This window comes from Euprymna scolopes, chromosome 3 (assembly GCF_053919585.1).
Source record: "Euprymna scolopes isolate OS-2025 chromosome 3, ASM5391958v1, whole genome shotgun sequence".
NCBI classification, from domain to species: Eukaryota; Metazoa; Mollusca; class Cephalopoda; order Sepiida; family Sepiolidae; genus Euprymna; species Euprymna scolopes.
This window is the reverse complement of record NC_136484.1, coordinates 29,239,768-29,266,617: the sequence shown is the minus strand read 5'-3', so window position 1 is coordinate 29,266,617 and position 26,850 is coordinate 29,239,768. Positions and strand designations below refer to the sequence as shown.

Below are 26,850 nucleotides of genomic sequence, written 5' to 3'. Positions count from 1 at the left end.
AAGTTTTTACTATTTAAATCAATCTTTCAACATACAATAATTCATCACAAGAAACATAACCATTAAAGTACTTATTTGATGATGTTTGAAAATTATTTGTAGAAACTTGTTCAAAGTATTGATGAAAATCAGGACTTAATCATCGTTGAAATTCGTCTTTGAATGATAAAACTCTGAACAACAGGTTTGTTTAGATATATCATTTTGTAATGAGCAAAGCCGATCTCCACCACCCCCAACAAAGGATTACCTATGACGTGTATAAATACCTTGATCGACAATAATGTACCATATTTTTCAACATTAAAAAGTGAGATGGAATGAAACAGATTTATTTATTGATATAAACTTGCCTGAGAATCTAGAGGGTGAGCCCAAGCTCTTTTTAGCAGGTGTATCCATAGTTACAACTTCTTTGATCTTAGACTCAGCCTGAAATACAATGGAATAATATAGAATAATAAATATAGATTTTAAAAGTAAATAAATAATAAATATAAATCATTATATAGAAATTTAATATTTATAACCAAAATTTGGAATATTACCAAACATTAATTTTCAAAAATCTGAAGGAATAATTACCTTTGGTTCTCTGATGGGAGCTTCGGAACTGGACAATTCCTCAGACACTCCATTAAGCACTTCATTAACGGATGATTGAACTTCAAGACTTTCTGTCTCTTTCTTCTCTTCCTCAGCTACTTCTTGTTTTTCTTCTTCTTTTTCCTCTTTAACTTCTGCTTTTTCTTTGTCTTCATCTGACACCTCAGCGGAATTTTCCATTGCATTTTCTTTGGTGGAACCGTCATTTTTATCTTCTGTTACGGCCGTGTCCTGTTCTTTCTCTTCTGGTACATTTGTTTTGTCTACTTCCACAATCGCAGCTTCTACATTTTCTTTACTCTCTTCCTCATCCTTCTCCTCAACCTCCATGTTTACCACCTCGTCTTTCTTTGTTTCAACCTCTTTCTCTGCCACCACTACCACTTCCTCCTCCTCTTCCTCCTCTATTACCTCAATATCATTGTCCACTACCTCCTCCTTCTCCTCCTCTTTTACTTCAACCTCTTTGTCCACTACCACCACTTCTTCCTCCTTCTCTTTCACCTCAACCTCTTTCTTCACCTTTTCTTCTTCTTTCTCATCTTTGATGGTCTTGTCCATTTTCTCCTCTTCCTCCTCCTCCTTTTTATTTTGATTTGTACTTTCATTTATTCTGTTGTCAATGACGTCATCGTTGATCTCCTCCTCCTTGGTCTCCTCATCTTTCATAGCACGATTGTCCCGCTCGTCCTGGAAAGACTTGGAAGGTATGCGGCTGCGTTCGACGGCAGCATTTAGGCTCTCTATCTTTTGCATGATGTTGCTGCTGGCTCGACGCTGGCTCTTTGGGGTCAGGGGTGTTTCAGAGGTTTTGTTCTCGGTAGGAGACTCAACAATCGCCTTCCTCGTAGGGACTGGGCTATTATCCTCATTTCGAGAGTCATTCAAGTGATGTGCCCTCATTTTCAAAGGAACTCTTTTGGCGGGATTTAGACACATGGTAGCTAACTGCAAAGAGAAAATAAATGGTAAACATAAAAATTATCTGTCCATCTTTTTTCAACTTTCATCATCTAATGCAGATCTAAAGTCCAAACAGTGACGTGCAGGTATTCTAATAAAATACTTCTATATTACGATTTTAAATAAAAACAATTTCTAAGTTGAATTGCATGAGTCTGTATTTCAGCTAGGAAATTATATAATCATTACAATAAAAATATCATATCCTTTTGTGTTTGAAAAAAAAAAACTGAAACTTCTGTTTTATCTATGCCTTGCCAGGTCATAAAATACACTTAAATATATTTTAATTTATGCAGATTTCATATTTATTATTACAGAGCCAATTCTCTATTGATTATTATATTGTACCTAATATATAGTACTGATTTCAAAAATTTTTTAAAAAATGACTTGAATCGAAACCAAAACATTTAACACTCCAGTTGCATTCCTTACCGTCTGAGTAATTAACAGATAGATAAGAAAATTTTTTAATTAAAACACTTCAAGCTATGAATGAATTTGCACATGTGCAAAAGTAATAGAAATATGTCAGCAAGTTGAAATGAATATTTTGCATTTCAACTTGCTAATATTTCTGTACACATTATTCATCCATCCAAACAAAGATTTTACTCGTTATAAACCATCCTTTGTGTATGATTATATTCTGTTAATTTCAATGATATTTGACCAGTAGTTTAAGAGTTTATTGGTTAAATATTTTCACACGGACAAACACAGCCACATTTGCTTTATTTATATAGATTGAAGTTATAATCGAAATGTTAAAATCAAGAATGAATTCTATAAAATGAATGAATCGTAATAATGTGTGTTCTTTCATAAACTAATAGAAATTTAGTATCACTTTATCTGTAAGTAAGAATATCATTAAAAATGTAAGTAGAGAGACATTTAATATTCGAACATATTCAGTGTATGTAGATCCTAACTAATCGACTTTGGAGTGATCCAGAGAAGTTGATTTTCAAACCAGTTCTTGATTATATCAGCAAAATCTATTCAACATAGACAAGTATTTCTAAAATAACTGGTAGGTCTCCATATGATTGTTTCTCACTACTTTTTTTTTTTTTATTATTAAATACTAGCAGGGGACGCTCAGCCTTGCCCTGTCACAAAATATGTTTAAATATGCTTTGATTTGTGCAGATTTTGTATTTATTACTACAGAGACAATTCTCTCTCTCTCTCTCTCTATATATATATATAGTACTGATTTCAAAAGTTTAAAAAAAAAATGACTTGGGTGCTATCAGCTAGAATCGAAACCAAAACATTTAGCACATCAGTTGTGTTCCCTACTGTTTGAGCTATCGACACATAGATAAAAAAGATTTTAAATTAAACCACTTCAAGCTATGAATGAATTTGTGCATGTGCAAAATTAATAGAAATATGTTGACAAGTTGAAATGAACATTTTGCATTTCAATTTGCCAACATATTTCTGTATGCATTATTCATCCATTCAAGCAAAAGTTTTTTTACTCGTTATAAACCATTCTTAGTGTATGATTACTATTTCCTGTTTCAGTGTTATGTAACCAGTTGTTTAAAAGTTTATCAGTTAAATATTTTCACACACATACACACATTTAGTGTTTTATTTATATAGATTAAAGACCACTATAATCATTTCCGTTGACCATGGCATGAATCCCCTATTATTTATCTCCCTTAGCTGACCTTTATTTCTTAGAGGATTTCCCCAGATTTGTTACCTTGCAAGATTTGTTTCGATGCCGATCCTTCTATGTATTGTAGCTGTTTATTTCACCACTACATGACGCTGTTTTGTGTCTCTCTAAATATTCTGACATTTTGAGCACCACCATTTTACTGTACTATCTTCAGAATGCTTATGCATTTTGTGGAAACATTTGCAAACTACTTTCAATGATCTGAGGTTTATCACACACATAAAAAGAAAATAATAATACAGTAATTTTCATAGGTTCAGCTGATCATCATCATGTTTGGTTTAACATCCATTTTGCATGCTGACATGCATTAGACGGCTTTAAGAAATTGATTTCTGAAATAATCTAACTCTGACCAGGTCTTTATTCATCCCTCTTTTTGTCAGGTCCATTTTTATGACTTCCTCCCATGTTTTCTTTAGCATTTCCCTGTAACCAGAACTTGCTATCTCAGCTGTTCTTCATCTACTAACCCAAAAACTTGTATTCATTTTTTTTTTTATATAGCCATAACATCAAAGCTTACTCTTTTGTACACATCTCTTTATACTGTCCATCTATATATATAAAAGGCAAAATGTGTGTTAGTGTGTGCACATTTTGTGTATGTACGGCAAAGGGGGGGGGATCACTGTTTCTTAGAACCCTTTATACACTACCTAGATTATAATATCTCTGATTTACGAAATGGAGTCACATGTATCTTTTTTGGGCGACTTTTACACGCTATTTTTGTGATATTTTTTACTTTTCATGTGTTTGTTTGGCTTTTCAGTAGAAAAGCAAAACTGAACCCGTAGAAAAATGAAGCTCCCTGACACTCGTGCCGAGGATGTCCAGAAAGCAATGAGGTTCGATCAATGTCAGGAAAACCCGTCATATCAGACAATTGCTATTCATTTGGACAGTCCCCTTTTAATGAGGAGCTGGTTTTCCCCAACAACATCTTGGAGGAAACTGTCTTGCAGCCAAAGTTAAGTTTCCCCTATAATGTGATGCTTGACCTCATTAAATTCACGCACCTGTCACTTAACTTTTTAATCGTTGAATTAAAACGCTTTTCACTTCCTACCCCATCGTGGTCGAGTGGTAAGATGTCAGATTTTTTCACACTTTTTTTTTTTTTTTACACCTTCGCCTCAAGGCTTTGGGTTCAAACCTACCTGCCTCCCAAAACTTTTTTCTTTTACAGCGATAAACACCCGAGCAACGCCGGGCACCCACGATAGTATTTAGTAAATGGGAGTTATCTCCCTTATATGATTCACCTCTAAACAGAAGCGCCGTTCAGAGGTCATCAGAGTTCAAGCTGTCTTAGACTCTCATTGGACATCCATCATATCTTCTTGCAACACATATCCTCAACCCTAACTGGTCAAGTTTCACTTCCACACATCATCACCCTGCATATACATGCCAAATAGTCTCTTCCCGTCATCAACAGTGGTAACGCTCTGTTGGTTAGTAATGGCAGAAGTTCCTTGATCTTATTTCATCTATTCCTAACTCTTGCAATCAGCACCTGATCCATCCTATGCTCCAATAGTATTACCAAGATAATAAAACTTCACGGCAACCCCAAATAGCTTCATCAACCAGATATACTTTCTTCACATCTTCCTAGTTCCTAGTGTTTGATATTTTAGTTTTGAATAAATTGACTCAATTTTATAGTGCATTCAGAATAATGTGAATAACTTTTACATAATAGCATCAAATTTTGTCAGTTGCACTCAAAAACGAGTAAATTGAAAAGCAATAATAGTTTTTTTTTTTAATTATGACTCACAATAACGCTTTATAATAATGATGACAATGATGTCTACAGAGTAATGTACCAATAAAATTAAAGAAATATTGAGAAAAATAATCACTGATAATGCTTCCGCTAATATCAATCAAACCATGTTTGTGAATTTTTTAGATGAATACTGATCAAGTTTTTATGCTTGCATTTAATGAAATTTAAAGTATTGAAATGCTTTAATTTTCTGATTGTGCGTATTTAGTCAGTTTTATTCTTTTATTGATGCTGAAGAAAATATAAGAATTTTGTTTTGCAGATAAAGTATTTTGAAAAGGTGTTATTTCTATATTTTTCATTATTTATAATTATATACATTACTTTTGAATGAGTATGCAATAGTAAATATGTAATAGGTAACTTACTGGCTTGTTGTGTCCAGCAAACCATTCAGGAGCCTGCATGGCTGGTGTCCCATCTGAGACATCGGGGTAAATATCAGCATGATAATCTCGGTAAGACTGTAAAAATAATCATAGAATATCAGTGAAATTGAAGGCATATATATATATATATATATATATATATATATATAATTATTAGCATAATTCATCTTACACGTTTCGTTGAATGGTGGAAATTCACCAAATAAGTTTTCACCATCCAATGAAACGTGTGTAAGACGAATTATACTGCTAGTAAAATATAATGAGTGTGATGTAAATGCATCTTTGGTTTGATATATATGCTTTGGTTCTGGTACACATGCTCTGAAAGTGTAAATTCATTCTATTGAGCTTAATAAATTGTGGCAATTTGGAAGAAAAATTATTGAACATGTACATTAAAAGTATATATTTCTTTATTATTAAACACACACACATATATATATTTCTTTTGTAAATATGACAAAATCAACTCTAATCGATGGTGCTTTATGTTTCAGACAATTCATTTTACTTACCTCCATTTTACAATGAATAAACAAGAATAACCTATCTCCATATTTTTTTTTATATTCATTTTCATCCCAAACAAGGCATGTTGCCACTTGGAGCATAAAGGATTACTATTTGGGATCATGTCCAACAGGGGACTGAGGGGAGTTATGCAGTAAAATGTCCATTCACATTCATTTAAACTTCTTCAGTAAGGGTAGCAGAAGCAAAGAGGGAATTCCAAAGTCTAGCAGTCTGAGAAAAGAAACTACAAAAGTAAAAAGCTTTCAGGCATTTAGAGATCTCAACAGTGAAGGGGTTGGATTTTGTTGCTTGTCGGGTTAGTCGGGGCAGGAAGGGCACATGTGCTATGAGTTCATCAGAGCATATTTCTTTAAAGTACTTGTAAAATAGATACTTGGATGTGATATTACGGTGATGAGACAGGGGTTGGAGCTGGGCCAATAGTGTGGGGACTTATTTAAGACATTTTTTTTAAATTTCAAACATATTAAATTTGATCCATGGACATGAATTAAATTTGATCCATGGACATGAATTAAACAAGACGGCTTTGTAGTGAAGATCAGCCCTAGTAAGACGATTCCTCAAGACAAAAGCCGTTCATTTCAATTGGGGTCAAGTGGAGATTTGAGCATTGATAATACAACATTCGTTAAAACAGGAAGTGAATATCAGTTCTCAATATTTAAATTACAACTATTTATACACGCATCTTCAGAGTTAGATGTAAAATATAAAGACAGTTCTCCCTTTTCACAGGGAGACATTGTAAACAGAAAATCCTTACTTTTCTGGGAACGATGTATGGTGTTGGAATGATACAATTCTTTGTCAGTACAATCATTCGATTGATTTCACCTTTCATTACATCAAGAGCACGTTTAGGGATCATTGCAGCACCTTTGATTTGCTCTGTTCGGTCATTTGCAGCTGGGAGAGAGAAAAAAAAATATAATGTTATGTGGAGATCTTGTAAAAAGAAAAAAGAAAAAATTATAAAACTGAAGGATTAGTTATAATCAAATGAACAACATACGTATAAGTTTCCAGACTTTTTTTGTATGCGCACTTTTATTGATAGTACACACATAAGACTTTAGTCCCCTTTGAAGTGCTCTCCTCCGGCTGCAATGCACTTGTACCATTCCAACAACTTCTGGAAGGTCCCAAGGAATCCTCTTGTCTCAGTGTGTCAATGACCCTCGTTACAGCTTCTTTCATCTCCTCAATTGTCTCATAACAGCCCCTAAGGTTTTCCTTGAGCTTAGGGAATAATTAGAAGTCACAGGAAGCAAGGTCTGGACTATATGAAGGGTGAGGAACTGTCTTGATTCCCATCTTGGTCAAATAGTCTGTGATAAGGATGGAGTTGTAGACTGGTACATTATTCTGGTGGAAATGCCACTGATCCGATTTGAAGAGTGCTGGCCTCTTCTGATGGAATCTCTTCCTAGACTCCCCTTAAATCTACAATATAGTATTCCTTGTTGACTGTCTATCCAATGGAAATCCAGTGCATGTAGATCATGCCTGTGCTGTCAAAAAAAAAAAAGGGATCATCATAAGTTTCTTAGTGGGATTTTTCTGTCTGGCCTTCTTGGGTCTGGGAGACCCAGCATGCTTCCACTGGGAACTGTCACTTGGTCTTTGGGTCATAGCAGTAGATCCAGCTTTCATTGCAAGTCACCAGAGCATCAAGAATTGCAGTATCTGAATTGATCAGCTCCACCATCTCCCTGCTGCCATGACAACGTCTTTCTTTCTGATCTTCTCTAAGCATCCTTGGGACAAGCTTTGTGCAAATCTCTAAATCTTCAGTTTCTTGCAAATTTTTCAAAAATTACTGAATTCGGCATTAAATAATTCAAAAAAAGTTGATATGCCATAAAGCAAAACAACCAAACCAAACATCATGATTGAATATTTGAACATTTAAAGAACTTGAAGCGTGTAAAACGCAAAATGGTTAACGACATGAACTGAAAACCTAAGTATGCCAAGTTCAAATCCAGTTTGTTCCACAGAAACACTTTCATCAAAACCCACTCTTGACCTTGTGTCTCACCTCCTAGAGAAGAGTTAAATAAAACAAAGAACTTTAGGCATAAAAAACTTATTCAAAAAAAAAAAAAAAAAAAAAGGCTAATATGCTGTAAAACAAAACATCAAAACCAAATTTTTGTCAGGAGAGGCTAAATGTGTTTGTAGGAAAAAAGCAATGATACTAAATAAATATGTGGCTGTACTTGTTAGTAAGTAGTTTTATATAAATACTGCTTGCACAACTTTTCTGAACAATACTATACTTGAAATACACACATACACTAAATATGAGATGTGGTTGTCTACAAGTGTGAATTCATTTTTATTGAGCTTAATTGTGACAATTTGGAAATATATATATATACATTAAGTTTTAACATGTTCACAAAGTATTTACAGTTTTTACATTGCATCATAGGTGGATGATCATGAAAAAAGAGTTAGAGTTTCAATTCTTTCCAGTCACAGATTCTCCACACATGCAGAGACAGAACAAATCTAGGTCATCGGTTGCCAAAACAGACATGTCCAGGATTTTTCACATAAGGTGGTGCGATGCCCAGAGGGCGAGTTCATCTACAAGGTGATTCTTCTTTTTCTACCTGATTGGTAGAAATGTTCCGGTGAGCAGTTTAAGATTTGGATTGTGACAATCAGAGATGACTAAACAACCCTATCAGGCCCATGCGTGATTGGTCTTTGACTGTGAAATCTGGATTAGCTAACAATATCATGTGACCTAACTAAGGATTGGTGAAAGTGTGCTGTGATGGTCAAAGCCACTGTACTTAAGAGGGAGCTGACTCAACCTGATAATCAGGGTGATGGTCAGTATAAGTAGGTGATGATTTTTTTAAAAAACATGCCAAGTCCTTATGTCTTATAGCCTCAAATTACTTCATAGACACACAAACATGTGTCGCTTATATCTATACTCCTATAAATTTGTTTTCTTTGTGTATAAATATTCATATTAAAAACCCTTTTTTCTATTTATTTAAAAAGAAAATACAACTTTGTTATATATGGGTTATGGAATTGCATTCAATTGCAAAAGATCTAGCTAATTTGCATATTCTTTTAAACATTCATTTGAATTAATTCCCTATTAGTTTTTTTTCGGTTTTCTTATGGGATAATCATCTTTAGTTAACTATTACGTGTAATTATATTCATGCAGATATTCTACTTGATTTATACTTGCGTAATATTTGCGTAAAAAGGTTATAGCAAACACAATTTTTTTTTTTATATATATATATTTATGTATGCGTATATATATTTGTTTAAAAATATTTGACTACCAAACTCCTCTGTCAGTTTTTGGTCAACAAGCATGAAACTTATTATATAGGGTATTCGAACCCATACAAAACTTTATATTTGGATTTAAGCCAGGGAAAATCGAGGCAAAAGTGTGAAAATTAAAAAAATGGAATTTTCCAGATGAAGGTCGAATGACAGCATTACGAATATGCATGCATAACGTAATAGCTATTGGTTCATGTTTTAATTTTTAGCCTTGCAGCAAACATATCTTCATAGCTCAGGCATTAATGTCAAAGGAAAAAGTAAATCGTAAGCTCAACGTTTTGATTTCGATTCTCGGTGGTGGCACAAGAGTCATTTTTTTTTTTTTTTAACTTTTGAAATCATTATTATATATTGGGTCCAATATAATATAATAATAAATGCAAAATCTGCATTCATCAAAATCATTAATCATTAATCAAAATATCATATTTAAGTGTATTTTATGACCAGGCAATGCCGGGTGACCTGCTAATTTGTACAAATTTATATTAATAATTCAAATAGCGTAACATTAACATTCATATTAGTAATATGATGTAGCACTTATTTTGATAAACATATCCTTCATGACATTTAAAATCGTTTGACATTATTTTCTAGACCATCAGAAAAAATTTACTTTTAATGACATTTGCTCCCCTTAAAAATTATATTCTTTCTTTACTGTTGGCAAGAATGTTTTATTTTTACTTTTTAGCATTATTTAACCTTTCCAATCGAAATTTGGAACAGTTTTATTCTTATTTAATAAGTAGTTGTACATAACAGATGTTGCCCGGGATCCATTATGTTTAAATTTGTTTTGTAAATATTTCTATGTTCTATAATCTGGAATGATAAATAAGAACAAATAACGATAACTCTTACTAAAAGAATAAGAGTTGCTTCCCTTTGATCATTTTTTTTTTTTCGCCGTTTAGTTAAAGATATGTATATATTAGCAAGTTTCCGAATTAGATTAAGTAGCATTATAAAATAAATTTTAGTAAAGTACATAAGTTTATTGCTAATAATATAGTACAACATTAACAAATGAAAACTAGTTAGTCATAATCATAATCTGATTTGTTTAGGTTTAACTTCTAAAATCTGACTAATACCTCTATCTCTACTATTATAAAAGGGAACTTTGTCTACATCACATATCTGTGGGGTTCATTCCCTATGAACTCGAAAACAGCTGGGCCGATTTTTATGCAATCTCACATGAAAGTACTTTATGTGCCTGGCAGTGTTTTGTGTGGGAATGTCTTCGATAAGTATCAATAATTAAAATAATCCGATGAAAGAAGGAACACATGATTTTAACCAAAGTTAACACCTTACACAGCCTAACATGACAGGTGCATTTAAGAAGATTTATTACCACACAAGCCAAAAGGCCCAACATATAAAATCAACAGTAAGTTCTTTGATATGACAGGGGCGCATTCGAAATGAATGTTTCTGTTTAAAGCATAATTTCATAATGATACTTGACTTGTGGATTTTAAACTAAAATTCATGCCATTATCACTACACAAGCAGAAAGGCCAGGCATATAAAATCAACAGTATGTTCTTTGATATGACAAGAGGGCATTCAAAATGAATGTTTTAGAGCAAAATTTATGCATGATACTTGATTTTTTCATTTTAAATTTTAATTTAAGCTATTATGTATAAAAATAATTTTATAAAATCAACACTAAGTTTTCTACGGTGTGATGTAGATGACAGTATATAGTGAACTTAGTCACTGCGGGAGGCATGTAAGCTTCCTCCAGGCGCATTGCGATGGATCCCCAATTAGAGCAGGCAGCCAATAGATTGGATTGAAAAATGAGCGATTTCATCGATTTCAATGACAATGTCGAATCACACTGTTAGTAATTTTATAAATTTAAAAAAAACAAAAAAACTAGAAACAAAATTGACATCTTTCATTTTTTTTATTAGTTTTGTCGATTATAAAAATAGATTGGAACTTTAGGTTTGTACAGCATAATCACATTGACACACTAGTTCCTGCTGGATCACTAAAGTTAAGCAACGTTGAACCTGGTCAGTACTAAATGGGTGACCATTTGGGGCTTCCAGGTGCTGTATGTGCTCTCCGCTTATCTCGGCATTGTTTCCAGTCATCCTGGACTCCTCCTTGCCACTGTACCAATTCAGGAGAGGTGTGATTGGAGATTGTGCAATCCTTGCCTGAAAATTACATACGTAGCTGTCCCTATAGAGACTGAACAGAGGCATTGATTGACTTTAGGTTTAACTACTGAAGTCACAGTTCTTCCAAATGCTGTTAAAAAATTGATACTTGTTTAACGTTCTTTAAATGGATTGCTTTAATTCAGTATGAGTTCTCGAGTTTAACAAAAATTTCCGAGTTTAAACTCGGAAATTTTTTAAACTCAAGAACTTATACTGAATTTTGAACCAAACCAGTTTTTAATCCATGGCGGTAGTTTGTTTTTGTTTGAAAAGGCATGACCAGACAGAAATGTTCATTTTTATATTATTCTTGGTTATTATTGACTGTAATAAGGGTTGATCTTTCAATCCCCAGAAAACAATGATTTAGAATTGATTGTTAATGCCTTTAACCATGATGCTATGTAAAGATTTCCAAGTTCAAAAAGATGCATCTGAATAAGCTGAGAGGTTACATCTGCTGAAACATGAAACTAATACCAAGATGGGGAAAAATCATCCAGCTTCATCTCATATTATGAAACATAATCTCTACTATTATATAAAAGGAACTTTGTCTGTGTGTCTTTGAATTTGTTCCCTATAGACTCCAAAATGGCTGGGCCGATTTTTATGCAATTTCACACAAATATACTTCATGTTTCTGGCAGTGTTCTTAGATAGGTTTTGCTTGTATCAGAATGTCTTCGGTAAGTATCAATAATCAATAATCAAAATAGCATGATAAAAGAAGAAACAGGCGATTTTGACCAAAGTCAACACCTTACACAACCTAACATCACAAATGCATTCGAGAAGTTTTATTACCACACAAACCGAAAGGCCCAACAATATAGATTCTTTGATATGACAGGGGCACATCCAAAATGAAGGTTTCTGTTTAAAGCCCAATTGCACCATGATATTTGACTTTTTCATTTTCAATTTAAATTCAAACTATCATGTATAAAAATAAGGTTATAAAATCAACAGTAGGTTGTCTAAAGTGCAATATAGAATACAATGTATCGTGGACTAACCCACCATGGAGAGGCATGTGAAACTTTCTCCCAGTGCACTGTGATGGGTCCCTAACTAGAGCAGGCAATCAATCGACTTGATTAAAAAAATGGGCGATTTCACAGATTTCGATGACTATAAAAATATGGGAATGTAAAACATTCATTGATCATCATTCAATCCTGGGCAACGTCGGGTCTACCTGCTAGTATTCAAATAAACTTACACATTTCTTAGTATCAAGAACAAGCAAGAGAGACATTATCAAAACTCAAAAACCGACTTTTCTTGCTATAGATATTAATGACTGTATGAAGAGATAGGCCCCATCATGCAAGACTTTCTCAACAATCTTTGTCTGTTGATGAAGGGTCACCCTGGTGACCATCGTAAATTGACTTGGATTTACAAGTGCCTTTCCATTGCCACTATTCGTGGAAATATATTGAGCCTGCTCTCAGCCTGTCAAGCCACTAGGAAATCCGATGAAACTTTCTGATACATTTTGATTTCAAGAAGAATCATTTTATTAATTTCTATTTATTGTCTCATTTTTCTTTTTAGTTAACTTTTATTTAATATTTGTTACATTCCAGAAATATTATCGACGTTGGACTTTTTCTCAATTTTGATTATTAATTCTTGCTCTTATTTATTTTATATAATTTTTACTGTAACCGGAAGTTTGATTTGTTGAATAGATTGATGTATTAATATTTTTATTAACTATTTGTTATTTACTGAATAAATATTTATTTTGGAGGGAAAAATCAGGTTAATTGTCGCAATATTTTTGAGCTATAATGAGGGTACGATCCCACACAGTTGGAAGCATCTATTTATAAACGATGCTGCTAGGAACTAACAAATCAAATTAATTCATGTTCTGCTACCAACCAATCAGAAACCAGAATTGCTCCATAAAAATTAAACCTTTTCTGTAGCAATTGCGCATATATTTTCTTTGTGTCAACACGGGAAGAATCTTTTGCTCTGTGGCTTCCAACTCAAGAACTGTCAACTGAGAACCAGTCACCTCCAGGACTTTTGTAGAACAACCATCGGAAACTGTTCTGAAACTAAACATGGCTTTCAACTAAAGAAGATTGTAATTATTGGCATGGCTAAGACACAAAGTGAGAATCAAACAAACCTTCAGTGACAAATGGTGCACGATCAATGTGTTCCCAGAAACGTAGAGTATTGTCACCCTGAAAAGAAAACAGAAATATTTAATAAAAACAATCTTAACAAGTATGTGTGGTTTCCCCTACAATCATAATCGTTTGAATCATATTTTCAGCAACTTTTTGGCTTAGCTTGAATTAAAATGAAGAAAATCATATCAATTTGCTTTTTTTCCATCTTGTATTCAACGTTCTGAAAAGAAGACATAATTGTTTTAAAACGATTGCAGTTTAAACGATTAGATAGAGCACTCTTTAAATGATATATAAAATAAAAGTATTATAATGAAAACTTATTTTAAAATACACCATTTTAAATCAAATTAAAAATTCTGCAAGAAATTTCTCCTCAACCTAATATTAATTGTCAATATTTGTATCAGATAAAGCTTTTAAAGGGTTAAATTTATTTATTAAAAATGAAATAAAATAAAATAAATTCTGAAAAATAAGACAAATTAAAATGTTATCAGGGAATATGCCTTCTCTATCAAATTAACCTTTTTATCAAGTTTATGTTAACCATAATGAGCTATGGCTGAAATTCATACAATTTTCAGACAGCCATGCTAACATTTATAAATATATTAATTATCAACAAAATGTCTAGCCACAATGCAAAATATATTCTTTGTGCTGAAGAAAATAAAATATATCCAGGTCTACACGTATTAAAATTTTATTTTAATTATTTTTTTAAAATATGATACAGGGTGACCCAGAAATAACGGGTCCCAACTCTAATTAGGCCCCGTTTCTTAGTGTTTTGTCCGAATGAAATGAAACTTTGGTCATAACTAGTTTATTATATTCGAAACATCACATCAAAACACTAGGGTCTTTGGCCTTTTTTTCTCCGTTGACTGTAAAATGCTCAGAAAAACAATTGAATGTCCTGTTTTCTTGGGTCACCCTATATTAACTTTTGTTATTTAAATTTATTCAGTAATTATTTTGCTAAGTTGTTTTTTTTTTCTTTTTGTAAATTAATTTCACTAAAAAGAGAAAATAAGCAAATAAACTTCATCATCTTGGTGAGCAAATAGAAATCGTTGAAAATTCGATTTTTTGTTTTCTAAACGAAATGTTTGACTATTTTGGAATTAAAAAAAATTAACATTGTGGTTATTTTTACAGAAATGCGTAAAAATAAAATTAGAATTATCTTATTGATTTTTTTTTTTTTTTAATTTTGTCATTTTATTCTAGCTGGGGATGAAGCATCCTACCGGATGTCAAGCACTCAACCCACTATCTTATACATTCCAAGCAAAAGATCTTTTTTAGATTCTAACCATCATTTTTAGTCCAATTGTTTGTATCTCTCTTGCACTTGCTTCACCGGGTATATTTGCCAAGTAGATTTTGAAATTCTTTTTCACAAGTCTAGTTACTCCTATAATTACTGGAATGATGAAGATCTTCCTAAGATTCCAGTTTCTTTTTATGTTGTACATCAAACCTTGATATCGCATTATTTTTCACTCTCGGTTCTGTTTAATCCAGCATCAGTAGGAACACTGATTCCTACTAAGGTTGCTTCTTTCTCCTTTTTGTTCCATATCACTATGTCATATTTAATGCCTCTGTTTTCTAGATATGTAGCTCCTTTGTCCTTTGTGTTCATAAATGTGTTTATTAAATAGCATATTGCGTCTCCTACACTAAATTTTATTGCAATCATTGCAGGTAATGATATAAATTTCTAAACTGTAAACAAAAATCTACTTTTTTTTTTAAATGATATAAATATTTACTTTTTGTACTGCATTCAGAGAATCAAAGTTAAAATATTCAACTTATTATATTATAATAAATTAAAGTTAATTTCCCCGGGCTAATGATAATCAACGAAGATTCATTAAAGAAATTCTAATCAACTACTTTCTATTTACTTGCCTCTCCACGAGGGCAGAGTTAGATACAAGATCGGTTTTTAATGTGGGAAAAATCCAGCTCCTCAAAAAGGAGCACTCGGGATAAGAACAAAAATAAAAATTGTCTCAGTCATGAAGGACCTCTCCTCCATTGACCGAGGACAGAAAAGTTGAAGTGCAGCATCAGAACAGATGCTACACTGTGATTTGAGCCCGAAGGTCAAGGTTATGTGTGAAATTATTTATCTTCCTCCTATGGCAGGATGATGTGACACAACGGTTGGAAAGTGGGAGTTGAAGAGCCATTATCTTAGATGAAGAGCACCTTGGCATACAAAAGATGCCTAGATAGCCTTGTCGGCATTCTTTGACAAGGGGTACCTCAGGCAATGAGCAATAAACTAATCACTTTTCAAAGACAAAGCCTGGGAGGATGGACCTCCAAGAACTGCACAGGATCAGATACATACCTCAGACAACAGGGAGAAAGCCACCTCAACAATTGTCTAGACTGTTAGTTTTGGTGCTGATAGCTAAAAAAACAAGCCGAGCATGCTGGGTCCCCCTCCATGAGTGAAAAATTTACTTTCACCATGACTAATGTTTATGCAAAATTTCAAAAGAAAATCCAAGGTATAGTTATTGAGAAAAGTGCAAATAAATGAACGGGTGAACGATTTTGGGGCAATTTTACCCCTATAATCCCGAGTTACCCGGGGAAATCCATTCTGACAAAAATTTACTTTCACTATGACTAGTGTTTGTGCAAAATTTTTTTTTAATCTAAGGCGTGATTATTGAGAAAAGTGTGAACGGATGAACGGAAGTGAATTACTATAGTAAGCAGGCTGGCTCAAACCCGTGACGCGGCGGAAAAGAAAGTGATAGAAAACCTGACATCTTACTGCTATGCTATGATGCAACAGGAAGTGAAAAGTGTTCAAATTTAGCGATAACAATCAAAAAGTGGACTTACAGAAATGAATAATTAAGTGAATGAATTTACGCAAGCACGGAAATGAACGTCTGGCTAAAAGGTAAGAATCATGCACTTCTCTGGCTGTAGGCTAGTTTCTGCCATATCTGTTTCCCCACGACGTTGGGGAAAACCAGCTGAGAAGCCCGGTGAAAAAAGCCTTTCTTGGACATACAAAAATGCATACGGCCGTTTCGCTTTTTATGCGTTGCCCGGGTGTTTGGAGGTGTGTGTTGAGCACAAAAAAAAAACAAAAAAAACAAGTGTTAATAAGCAGGCTTAAACTTGTGCATGTGCTGCCCGGGTGTGTGAAAAAAAAAAAAAAAGTGTTAGTAGGCAGGTGGGTTCGAACCCGTGACGCAAAGGCGGAAAAGAGAGTGAAAGAAAACGTGAACTTTTATCGCTATGCTACGAAGCCATAGGAAGCGCCAAGCATCCAAATTTAGCGATGTCAATCAAAATATTGACTTGCCAAGTGAATACAGAAATGAACATTGGCGGAAGGCCAATTCAGCTTTCCGATGTTTCCTTAATTTGTTTCTCCACGATGTTGGGGAAAACCAGCTCCCCCCAAGAAGGGAGCTCTCCAAATGAGTAGTAATTGTTTGATAAGAAGGGGTTTCTCCACATTGATCAAAGCTAATTGATTTTATGGAGTTCCCATCCAAGAAGGCCGGTAAATGATGTTCGCTTTCGATTCAGTTTCGCTTTTATACGAAAAACACAAACACGCGAGAGGATGGAATAGTGTGAATTTTATGAAAGTCAATCAAAATAAATCTAGATATGACGTGCGTTCACAAATCGTAGATATTATGATCTAAGGAGTATATAAAAAGTTCTAAAACATAGTAACCCCCCCTTTGCTGGACATACAAAAACGCACACGCCACTTTTAGCTTTTACATATATAGATTAATGTTAATATTATTCCATATAACTTTATTTAACAAAGGAAAATTCAATTTCTTACCTTTCCAATAAGGAACAACATATTGGTGTCTGCATCAAACAATGGTATTAAAATGCTAAAAACAAAAAAAAACAAAAACAAACTAAGAACATATAAATAAATCAATGAAAACAAATTTGACTGAAAGAAAATAAATAAATTTTGTTTTCGGTTTCGACTGAGGACACTCGAGTTATAATTTTTTTTCTTTTTTTCTTTTTTACTTTTGAAATCACGACTATATTGCGCACAATACATAAAATAATCTATACGAAATATGGATAAATTAAAATATCATATTTAAGCATATTTTATGACTGGGCAATGCCCCCCCCCTCCCCCGATAGTTCCTCTCTATAAAGTCCACCCATCAGAAAAACATTGTTTGGCTAACTGGGCCATATCAAGTTATCTGCCTTGTGATAAAGAGTTATTAGAGCAATTTTATCAAATTGACTAAACTATTCCAAGCATTTTGTGAATATTAGTTTGTCTTAACATACATTTTGAAGACCAACCCTGAAAGAACAATAACACAATGAAGGCAACACCCAACTGTTGCGTAACCATGTTTATCTGGAATCAAATGAAGACAAATAGTATCTTACCCTGGTGAGGTGTCCAGAGATTGAGTACTGAGTGGGGAAGCTGTGTTTTTCAGATCCCAAACATAAATCTGTCTCTGCCTCATCTGAAACAAAAGAAAATCACAGAATTCAATTAAAACAAAAATCTTTTAGCATTCACAGATAATTTTGTCAAGTATTTTGCATATCGTTGTATCATTTGAGTTGGTAAACTAAACAATACTCTCAGACATGTTTTTTTTTTCTATTCTGTGCATACCTTACATGAATTATTAATATATATATATAGTTTTTAAAATAACATCTCTCTCTCACACACATATATATATATATATATATATATATATATATATATATATATATATATATAATTATGTGTCTGTTTCTATATTTACTTCAACAGTGCTCAATATGTGAGTAGTGTCAGTTAGTAGGTTTATAAAATATATATATGGCAATTAAGCTACACAGAATTTTCTGCAATTCATTAAGAGGATGAAATGCGGAAAATACTGTGGCGCTTAATTGCCAAATATATATATATATGTGTGTGTGTGTTTCACATAACTCAAGATACATTAAACACTTACAGTATATATAATGATTGACACGTCTTGTCAGATAGCCAGCAACAATTTAAACTGCAGACCAGCTTAATGCAGGTACTGGTCTCCCGCTTTATGGTTTTTTTAAATCAGAGATTTGCTTCTCCTAGAAAGATTGCCTTCACCACGGCTTACAGGAGCCCTCTCCACCCCAACGCGCGCACACACACACACACACACGGTGCTAGTTGGCCGTTGACCTCAAAAAGGGTTCATATATATATATTCTATGATAAGTTAAGGGCAAAATAGATTCACTGATTAATATAATAATTAAGTGATTCATTTTGCGCTACAAAACAAATACTGTCAAGAATTGTAAATGTCAACTGAATTAAAGGAATAAATTATAAGATGGTCAACATCATAAACTTTGGAATATAGACTTTATTTATTCATTATATCTATAATATAAAGCTGAATGTGTGTATGTGGTCACGAATAGGCTCCTATACGGTTGACTATTCTAAAAAAAAAAACTGATTACATATAATGATAGCAGATGTATCGAGACACAGGAATAGGTATGTTTGATCTGGCAGAACGGTGGTTCATTAAAATTGTGGGGTCTGCGTTCGCACCTGGTTCACAAAGTATGGAAATAAAAAGTTAAAAAATAAAAAAAAACCTTTACAAGTGTTTTTGATATAGATATACATAAGAATACTTTGATAAGTATGGTTTAACTTAAATAGGGATGGTATAATAAAATTGTGAGGTCTGCGTTCGCGTCTGGCCTCCATAGAATGGAAATAGGCACAAACTTTAATAAAGACTTTTCATATCTATCTGCGTAAGTATACTTTGATAATTATGTTTCAGTTTGAAGAAATATGGTATAATAAAATTATGGGGTGTTCGTTCGCACCTGACCTCCATAGAATGTAAATATGTCACAAAGTTTAACAAGGTTTTTTTTAATATAGATCGACAGAATATTGTGATAAGTGTTTCAGTGTGAACAAGTATGGTATAATAAATTATGGGGTTTATCTATTTTATTTTTACTTTCATCATATTTTGCTTTGGTTTTGATACCCCCAAGTTCGAAGCTATCTCTTTACAACCCTTGCTTTTCATAACCTATCATACTTTCATAAATCAGAGTCCATTTTCTGTAGGCTGTTTTTGAACCCAGTCAATGACGGGTACTTTTGCTAGTATTTATATATATATATATATATATATATATATATATATATATATATATATATGAAACATATTTTATATATATATATATATATGAAACATATTTTATATATATCTCGAGTTATATAAAAGACTATGAGTTATATGGAACACACACATTTTGTTTATAACTCAAGATCTATACATAATGTGTGTTTCATCTAACTCGAGCTATATTATTTTCAATAAGTGAAATGAAGCTTTATGCAAATAGTTTCCGACGAATGAAATTTAGTCATGGTCATAGTTTGCCAAAATATTTGCAATAAGAAAAATATATATAAAATACTTAAAAACAAAGTTGTACCTAGGAAATGCTGGAGTTAATTAAGAAAAAACATAATTATATGAATAAAGTAAAAAAAAAAAACAAGAGACAACTAGGGGAAAAAGAGGGAAAAAATGAAATACATATATGAGAGTGAGTATGGCCATCACGAAATATAATAGAAAAGTAATATATGAATGCATGCATATCTACACTAATATAAAATATGTTCTTAAACCTAGGAACATGAAATTTGATAATAATTTAATAAAAAATTTCACTCAATAACTTTGCCTTTTGAATAGTTTTTTTTTTTTTTTTTTTTTGCGTATTTATGTTAATATAATTATTTGAAACAAATTCTCTTGCTTGCTTTTTTTCTTTGCTACGAGATAAGAAAAATATGAGGAATTCGAAATACTTACAGCATCGAACCCAGTAGAAACGATCATGTTTTTGTTCCCAAGCCAAGCCACACGGGACTCCTTTTGACCTATGTGCCCATTCATTTCCTGGAAAAAAAAAAAAAAAAAAATCATTAAAAGAAACATCTTTTAATAAATATTTCTGGTTTAAAGTTGATTTTTAGACGTTTAAAAAGATTTTTTTTAAATAAATAAGCTGAGCATGCAGAGTCCCCCTCCGTGAGTGAAAAATTTACTTTTACCATGACTAATGTTTGTGCAAGATTTTTTAAAAATCCAAGGCGTGGTTATTGAGAAAGTGCAAACAAATGAACAGACGAACGGATGAATGGGAGTGAATTACTAGGTCCAATCCCTCCTGCGTTGGGTGACCAATAAACTATAAGAAAAATAAACAAAATGGAAGACAATTATGTAACAATTTATTTAATAAAGATTTATAAACCAGAAGAATATCCATCCTGAGAGAGGTACAATGAAACAGAACATGCTTGCACCACATAATAATCTATACTACCAATAAAATTCTAAATGTTTATTTATTTATGTGTGTGTGTGTGTGTGTGTGTATACACCAATAAAACTTGCGAATGAATGCACTGAATTGAAAAAGTTTTTTTTTCCCTGAAAGGTGTGAGCCCCTAGATTGTCCTTATATATATATGGTTCGTAACAAACAACGCTGAGTCACACAAAAAGCCCAAAATAAGGGTTTGGGGGCTGTTTCGTGGAAGTGTCGAAAAAGTTATCTGTCCATGTCAATAGAATTTAGCACTGTCTGAATACACTCACGGTAACATCTTTTGACATACGGACAGGACTTGTGGTGCAATGGATAATGCGTCCGACTATGGATCAGAAGATTCCAGGTTCGAATCCTGGCAAGTTCGTAATAATTTTAACCACCATTTTATCCAACATTTACTCATTATCCTTACCCTTAGTTATTTTTATTTTTTCAGTGATTTTGTTTTGTGCATATGGGAATTTCCCATACTCCAAGTTCACAGGGTAAGCGTTGATGGAAAGACAATGTTGAGTGTTGTACTTGATTTTGTGTTGGACTCGGCGTTGTGTGTGCCGACAAGGCACAACCGCTAGTATAGAATAAAATTAAGATATAATAATAAACCTATGCCTAGAATACTTATTCTAATTTTGATCAAAATCTGTTACATCATTTTGATTCTAGAAAATGTCTAAACTTTAAGACAAGCTCAAGAAGTTTTAAGAATAAATTGAAATTCAATCTAATGACTATGAATCAAATTTAATAGAAATTGGACATTAATTCTTAAATGAAAGGCTGTGCCTCTAAAACCTCTTAAAATGTTCCAAAGAAATTAAAATTTGGGAATATTTATTAATTGATGTCTATACTTACTGCCAAAATTTTACAAAAGTCAAAGATATTTTTACAAAGGACTTTTATCCTCTTTTTATATCTTTGAATAAAATGAAATTATGATAAATACAGCTCACATTTGTATCCTTTATGACAATTATATTTTTTCACTAAATAATATCTATTTTTGACAATTATTTGACTAACATAACAGTAGGTAACTTTTTTTTTATTTAAAAACAAAAACAAAAAAAAACGTACTTTTGTTTTACCATAATGATATTAATGGTAGGTAAGTTATTCATGAACGATTCTAATAACAATTCTATAGGTAAATGGTAGGTAAATTATTCATGAACGATTTCTAATAACAATTCTATAGGTAAATGGTAGGTAAGTTATTCATGAACGATTTCTAATAACAATTCTATAGGTAAATGGTAGGTAAATTATTCATGAACGATTTCTAATAACAATTCTATAGGTAAATGATAGGTAAATTATTCATGAACGATTCTAATAACAATTCTATAGGTAAATGGTAGGTAAATTATTCATGAACGATTTCTAATAACAATTCTATAGGTAAATGGTAGGTAAATTATTCATGAACGATTTCTAATAACAATTCTAATAATATAAGGAGAAAACTATTTTAACTTGAAAGTTAAGAGAAACTATATGAGCATTTCTTTTTCTATCTTTATATCGATAACAACATATGTGACTTTCACATAATTATAAAAAGCTAAACACATTAATGAATCTTGGTCAACAGGTAAGAACAGCTAGTATATATGTATATTAAGATTTGTTGTTGTTGTTGTTGTAGCGATATTAACAACTTTGAAATGTTGGTATTTTTTTTTTCACTACCTTAGCCTTTTTTTTTAAAGAGTTATAAGCTCTTTTTGTTATTTATATATGAATGAGTCACCCCTTATATTTTTATTCATTTTTTTATTAAATATTATTACATGCATAGAAGGTATACCCATGGACATATGCATATTTTCTATTATTATAAACTTATACTGTGTATATATTAATATAGGTGTATCGTTATTTTGTTGCTTCTTGATATGAAGTGGTGGGAGAAGGAAAAGGACAAAACATTGAAAAAGAGAATGAAAGGAAGAGAAGGAATGCTGAGGAGGAGGAGGAGGAGGAGGAGGAGAGGATGAAAAAATGAGAGTAAGAAGAATAGAAAGAATGTTAAAAAAATTTAAAAAGGAAAAAGATTTGGTATTATATTATTTTAATTACTGGTCTTATTCCGAATCTTATTCTGAATCTTATTCACACATCATTTTGGTTGATGTGACCTCTAACCTTCTTGTTAAACTCTGGAATTTGTATGGAATTTTGAACGGAATCATTTATCTAATCCAAGGAGTATGGTGCAATAAATAAAAGTGTTAAGTAATTATCAATTTTAAGTGACAGTGTTATATATATAATATATTTGTATACTTTGGCAGCAAGTCATTACCTAGGCATGTCTGGTTAAACACAACTGAGTTTGTCTTTTTTCCAATTTTGTAACGGTAACAACAACCACTCCTGAAGATGATTGGAAGTACCGATGGAAAGCGCTAGAGAATATGGCCAAACAACAACCATTGGGCGCCACACTATATAATCTACCAGTCCAAACAATCAAGACCACTCGGCGAATAGAAAAGATATATGTTTATATATTTTATGTACAGAAGTCACTATTAAACTAATTAACTGATCATTATTAATTAAAGAGTTGTAATATGGGCTATATTTAATTTATGTAAAGGAAGAAAATTAACATGGCAAAAAAAAGAAAGAAAGACATACTGATGATGAGGCTTTACCTCGAAATATATTTATGAATTTCAACATAATTTTCAAACAAAATAAATGTCTGTTTATTTTGTAATAATGCGTTGTTTTTGGTTTCAAACGTATATAATACGTATTTATTTTATTCAAACTCAACTGTCCCTTCTAAGGAACAAGAAATCTTAACGTGAATCCCACGTGACCTAACGTACCGTTCCGAGATTTTAAAAAACTACCGTAAAAACAACAAACGAATGAATTTCAACATAATTTTCAAATAAAATAAATGTCTGTTTATTTTGTAATAATACGTATTTATTTTATATATATATATATATATATATATATATATATATATATATATATATATATATATTTATTTATTACTTCACCCCAGAAAAAGCGTATTGCCACTGGAACGTAAGCAGCTATTGTCGATTAGGAGTTAGAATTATAGGGGTCATCCTAAGTGAGGAGTTATCCAATGAGATGTTTATGATACATTTAAATTTCTACATGTCAGCACAGTCAGGGAAACTGTGAGTAGGGAAGATTTCCAAAGAATTGTAGCTTGAGAAAAGAAGCTATTAAAGTAGAAAGCTTTCCATCATCTGGAGACCTGTAGAATGTATAGATAGGATGTAACTGATTGTAGGGTAGGTCGGTGCGTTTATGTCAAGGGGGCACCAGAGCAGCAAGTTCATTGGAGCACATTTCATTGAAGTACTTGTAACAAGCACAGAGATGTAACATTGTGGTGATGAGACAAAGGCTGGTTAGTGAGGGGACCTATTAGATTAGAGATTCTTTTTTTACTCTGTCTATGAGGGAGAGATTAGTGGATGGTGCCATAGTGCAGATGTAACAGCAATAGTAGAGATATAGGATACTGGCAGGTGTGAGAAGTTTTCTAGCATGGTAGAGGGAGCCCACTTTCCTTGCAGAAGCCTTGGCAATTTTCCTTATTTATTTCAATTCCTTGTAATTGTTAAAGGAAAGGAGCTTTGTCTTAGTAGCATTAAATGTTATCATTCATTTATATCCGCATTTCATTACAGACTGGAGATTATTTTCTAAGAATTTAACCATTGCTTTCGATATGTGGGTGTCCATTTTACCCACATGCTGAGAAAAGAACACAATATCATCAGCAAAATCTACCCATCTTGGACGCAATTTCATCAGGAACAATAAAGTCTAAGGATCATACGCTAAGGTACACTTGCATTAATGTCATGCTGTTTGAATGAACAGTCATTGAGGAAAATTTCGATCTCTCTTTTGGCTAGGAAGGATCCAATTATATTAAATATTTGTCTAGTAATATCATAGGAATTTTCATGAATTCTAGATCTTGTTAAAGGCTTTGGATATATGAAGTGCTATCACCTTAGCCTCATCTCCCTTGTCCAGTGTATGTGTCTATGCATTCAAAGATGTTCATTAGAATAGCCACCGTAGAATAGGCATAAAGAAGTTGAGCATAACAAGGTGACAGACTATTGTTGGATTGATTAAGGATTCAAAGATTTTAGCAAAGAGCACAAATAAATTTATGGGGCAATAAATCTGAGGGTCAGTTCTTGAAGACTGGTACCGAAGAAACAGTTTTCCAGCTGTAAGTGAAGCAAGATTTAGCAGAGCATTTTTGTAGAGTTTTGAGAGGATAAGAACCAGCTCAGCAGAGCATTTCTTTATTACTATTACTGGGATGAGATCAGTCCCACATGGTTTGCAGGTATCAAGGTTTTTATGATATCTCAGACATGGAAGGGATTCAATCTGCAATGGAAAATTTCAGAAAGAGTGGTTTGTGGAATTCAAGGCAAACTGCTGGGCAAGTAGTTAAGCCTTATCATCATGGTTGGATAATGAAGGAATTTATTCAACATACTATTATAGATTTGATAGAAATTGCGAGTTCTTAATTTCTAGGACTCATTGTGTTTTCTGCTCACCTCAGTATATTTTGTTTTAGCTGCAGCTATTACACTTTTACAATAATTTCTTGATGCTAGAAATGTCTATCTTTTTTTGTTGACTCATGACAGTTGAGTTGATGGAATGCTTGCTGCTTCTAGCAACTGCACAGGTCAAACTTAACCATTGGGAAAAGTGTGATTTGCTATAGAATTTCTGCACGAGGAATGTGTTTCAATTCTTATTTTGTCTCATGCAGTTAACTCATTTGCACACCGATCTGCAGGGAGAGAAAAAAAAGTTTTCCTCCAAATGTCGTCTCTGATAGCTTAATCCCAATCAGCCTGTTTGAAGTATCGCACCATTTTTAGCAACAGCTAATCGACTTTGAGACGAGACTTTAGGGTGATATCAATCCTTACCACAAAGTGATCAGCATTCTCAACTGGGTTATGGACATTTGTCAGTGATGTCAAGAACAAGTAGAGAAATAAGGCCTGCTGTTCTTTATGATCTGGTATTATCTCTACAAATCTACTATCAGACCCTGTATGGAGTATTGTTGTCATATTTGATCTGGTGAATCTTTGTTCCATTTAAGAGTTCTTGATAAGGTGCAGAAACGTATCTGCAATTTAATTGGCCCCACTATCTTCTCTGCAACCTCTCTCGCTCACAGATGTAATGTTGCTAGTCTCAGTCTTTTTATAGTATACTATTATGGTATGTGTTGTTTAGAATTGTCTGATCTATTCCTTGCTTCTTTTGTTCTAACTCGTCAGTCTTGTGGTCTCCATCAATTCACTGTTTTGATGCCTCATTATAATACAGCTTCCTATTTCAGTAGCTTCTTTCTAAGAATCACAGATTTATGGAACTCTCTTTCTGCTGAATGTTTTTCCCCTACTTTTAATCTAGTCTTTTCAAGACTAAAGGTCACTAGGCATTTCCTGTCTTTGCGATAATCATCTTTTGTTCTTGTCAGTTCCTTACATTAAGTGGCTTCACATCTTGTCTGAAGTAATTTCCATAATATATAAGAAATCATTTTTAAAAGCAAATTCGATGCTAAGAGAGATTTTTTTTTTTCAATAAATAAAATCAAGTCAAATATTTTAGTCCATTCAACCTCGTTCAGTTAATTATAAGATTCAGCCATTTCCTTGGATAT

At 32.8% G+C, this 26,850-nt stretch overlaps 1 protein-coding gene across 3 annotated transcripts in view; it reads right to left on the bottom strand.

Annotated features, from left to right (window-relative positions):
- Positions 1 to 26,850, bottom strand: part of LOC145254440 (coronin-7-like) — a 398,384-nt gene that overhangs the window by 67,644 nt on the left and 303,890 nt on the right. For all 3 annotated transcript variants that reach the window (XR_013863766.1, XM_080113025.1, XM_080113026.1), the window contains 8 exons: positions 20,600 to 20,686; positions 18,135 to 18,217; positions 17,548 to 17,602; positions 13,688 to 13,745; positions 6,771 to 6,913; positions 5,447 to 5,542; positions 586 to 1,554; positions 354 to 432 (listed from right to left, as the gene is read on the bottom strand). Coding sequence is in view for 2 of the 3 variants with exons in the window: in XM_080113025.1 (XP_079969151.1) it covers positions 354 to 432; positions 586 to 1,554; positions 5,447 to 5,542; positions 6,771 to 6,913; positions 13,688 to 13,745; positions 17,548 to 17,602; positions 18,135 to 18,217; positions 20,600 to 20,686 (1,570 nt within the window). In the remaining variant the exon portion in view is untranslated. The remainder of the gene's footprint in view (positions 1 to 353; positions 433 to 585; positions 1,555 to 5,446; positions 5,543 to 6,770; positions 6,914 to 13,687; positions 13,746 to 17,547; positions 17,603 to 18,134; positions 18,218 to 20,599; positions 20,687 to 26,850) is intronic.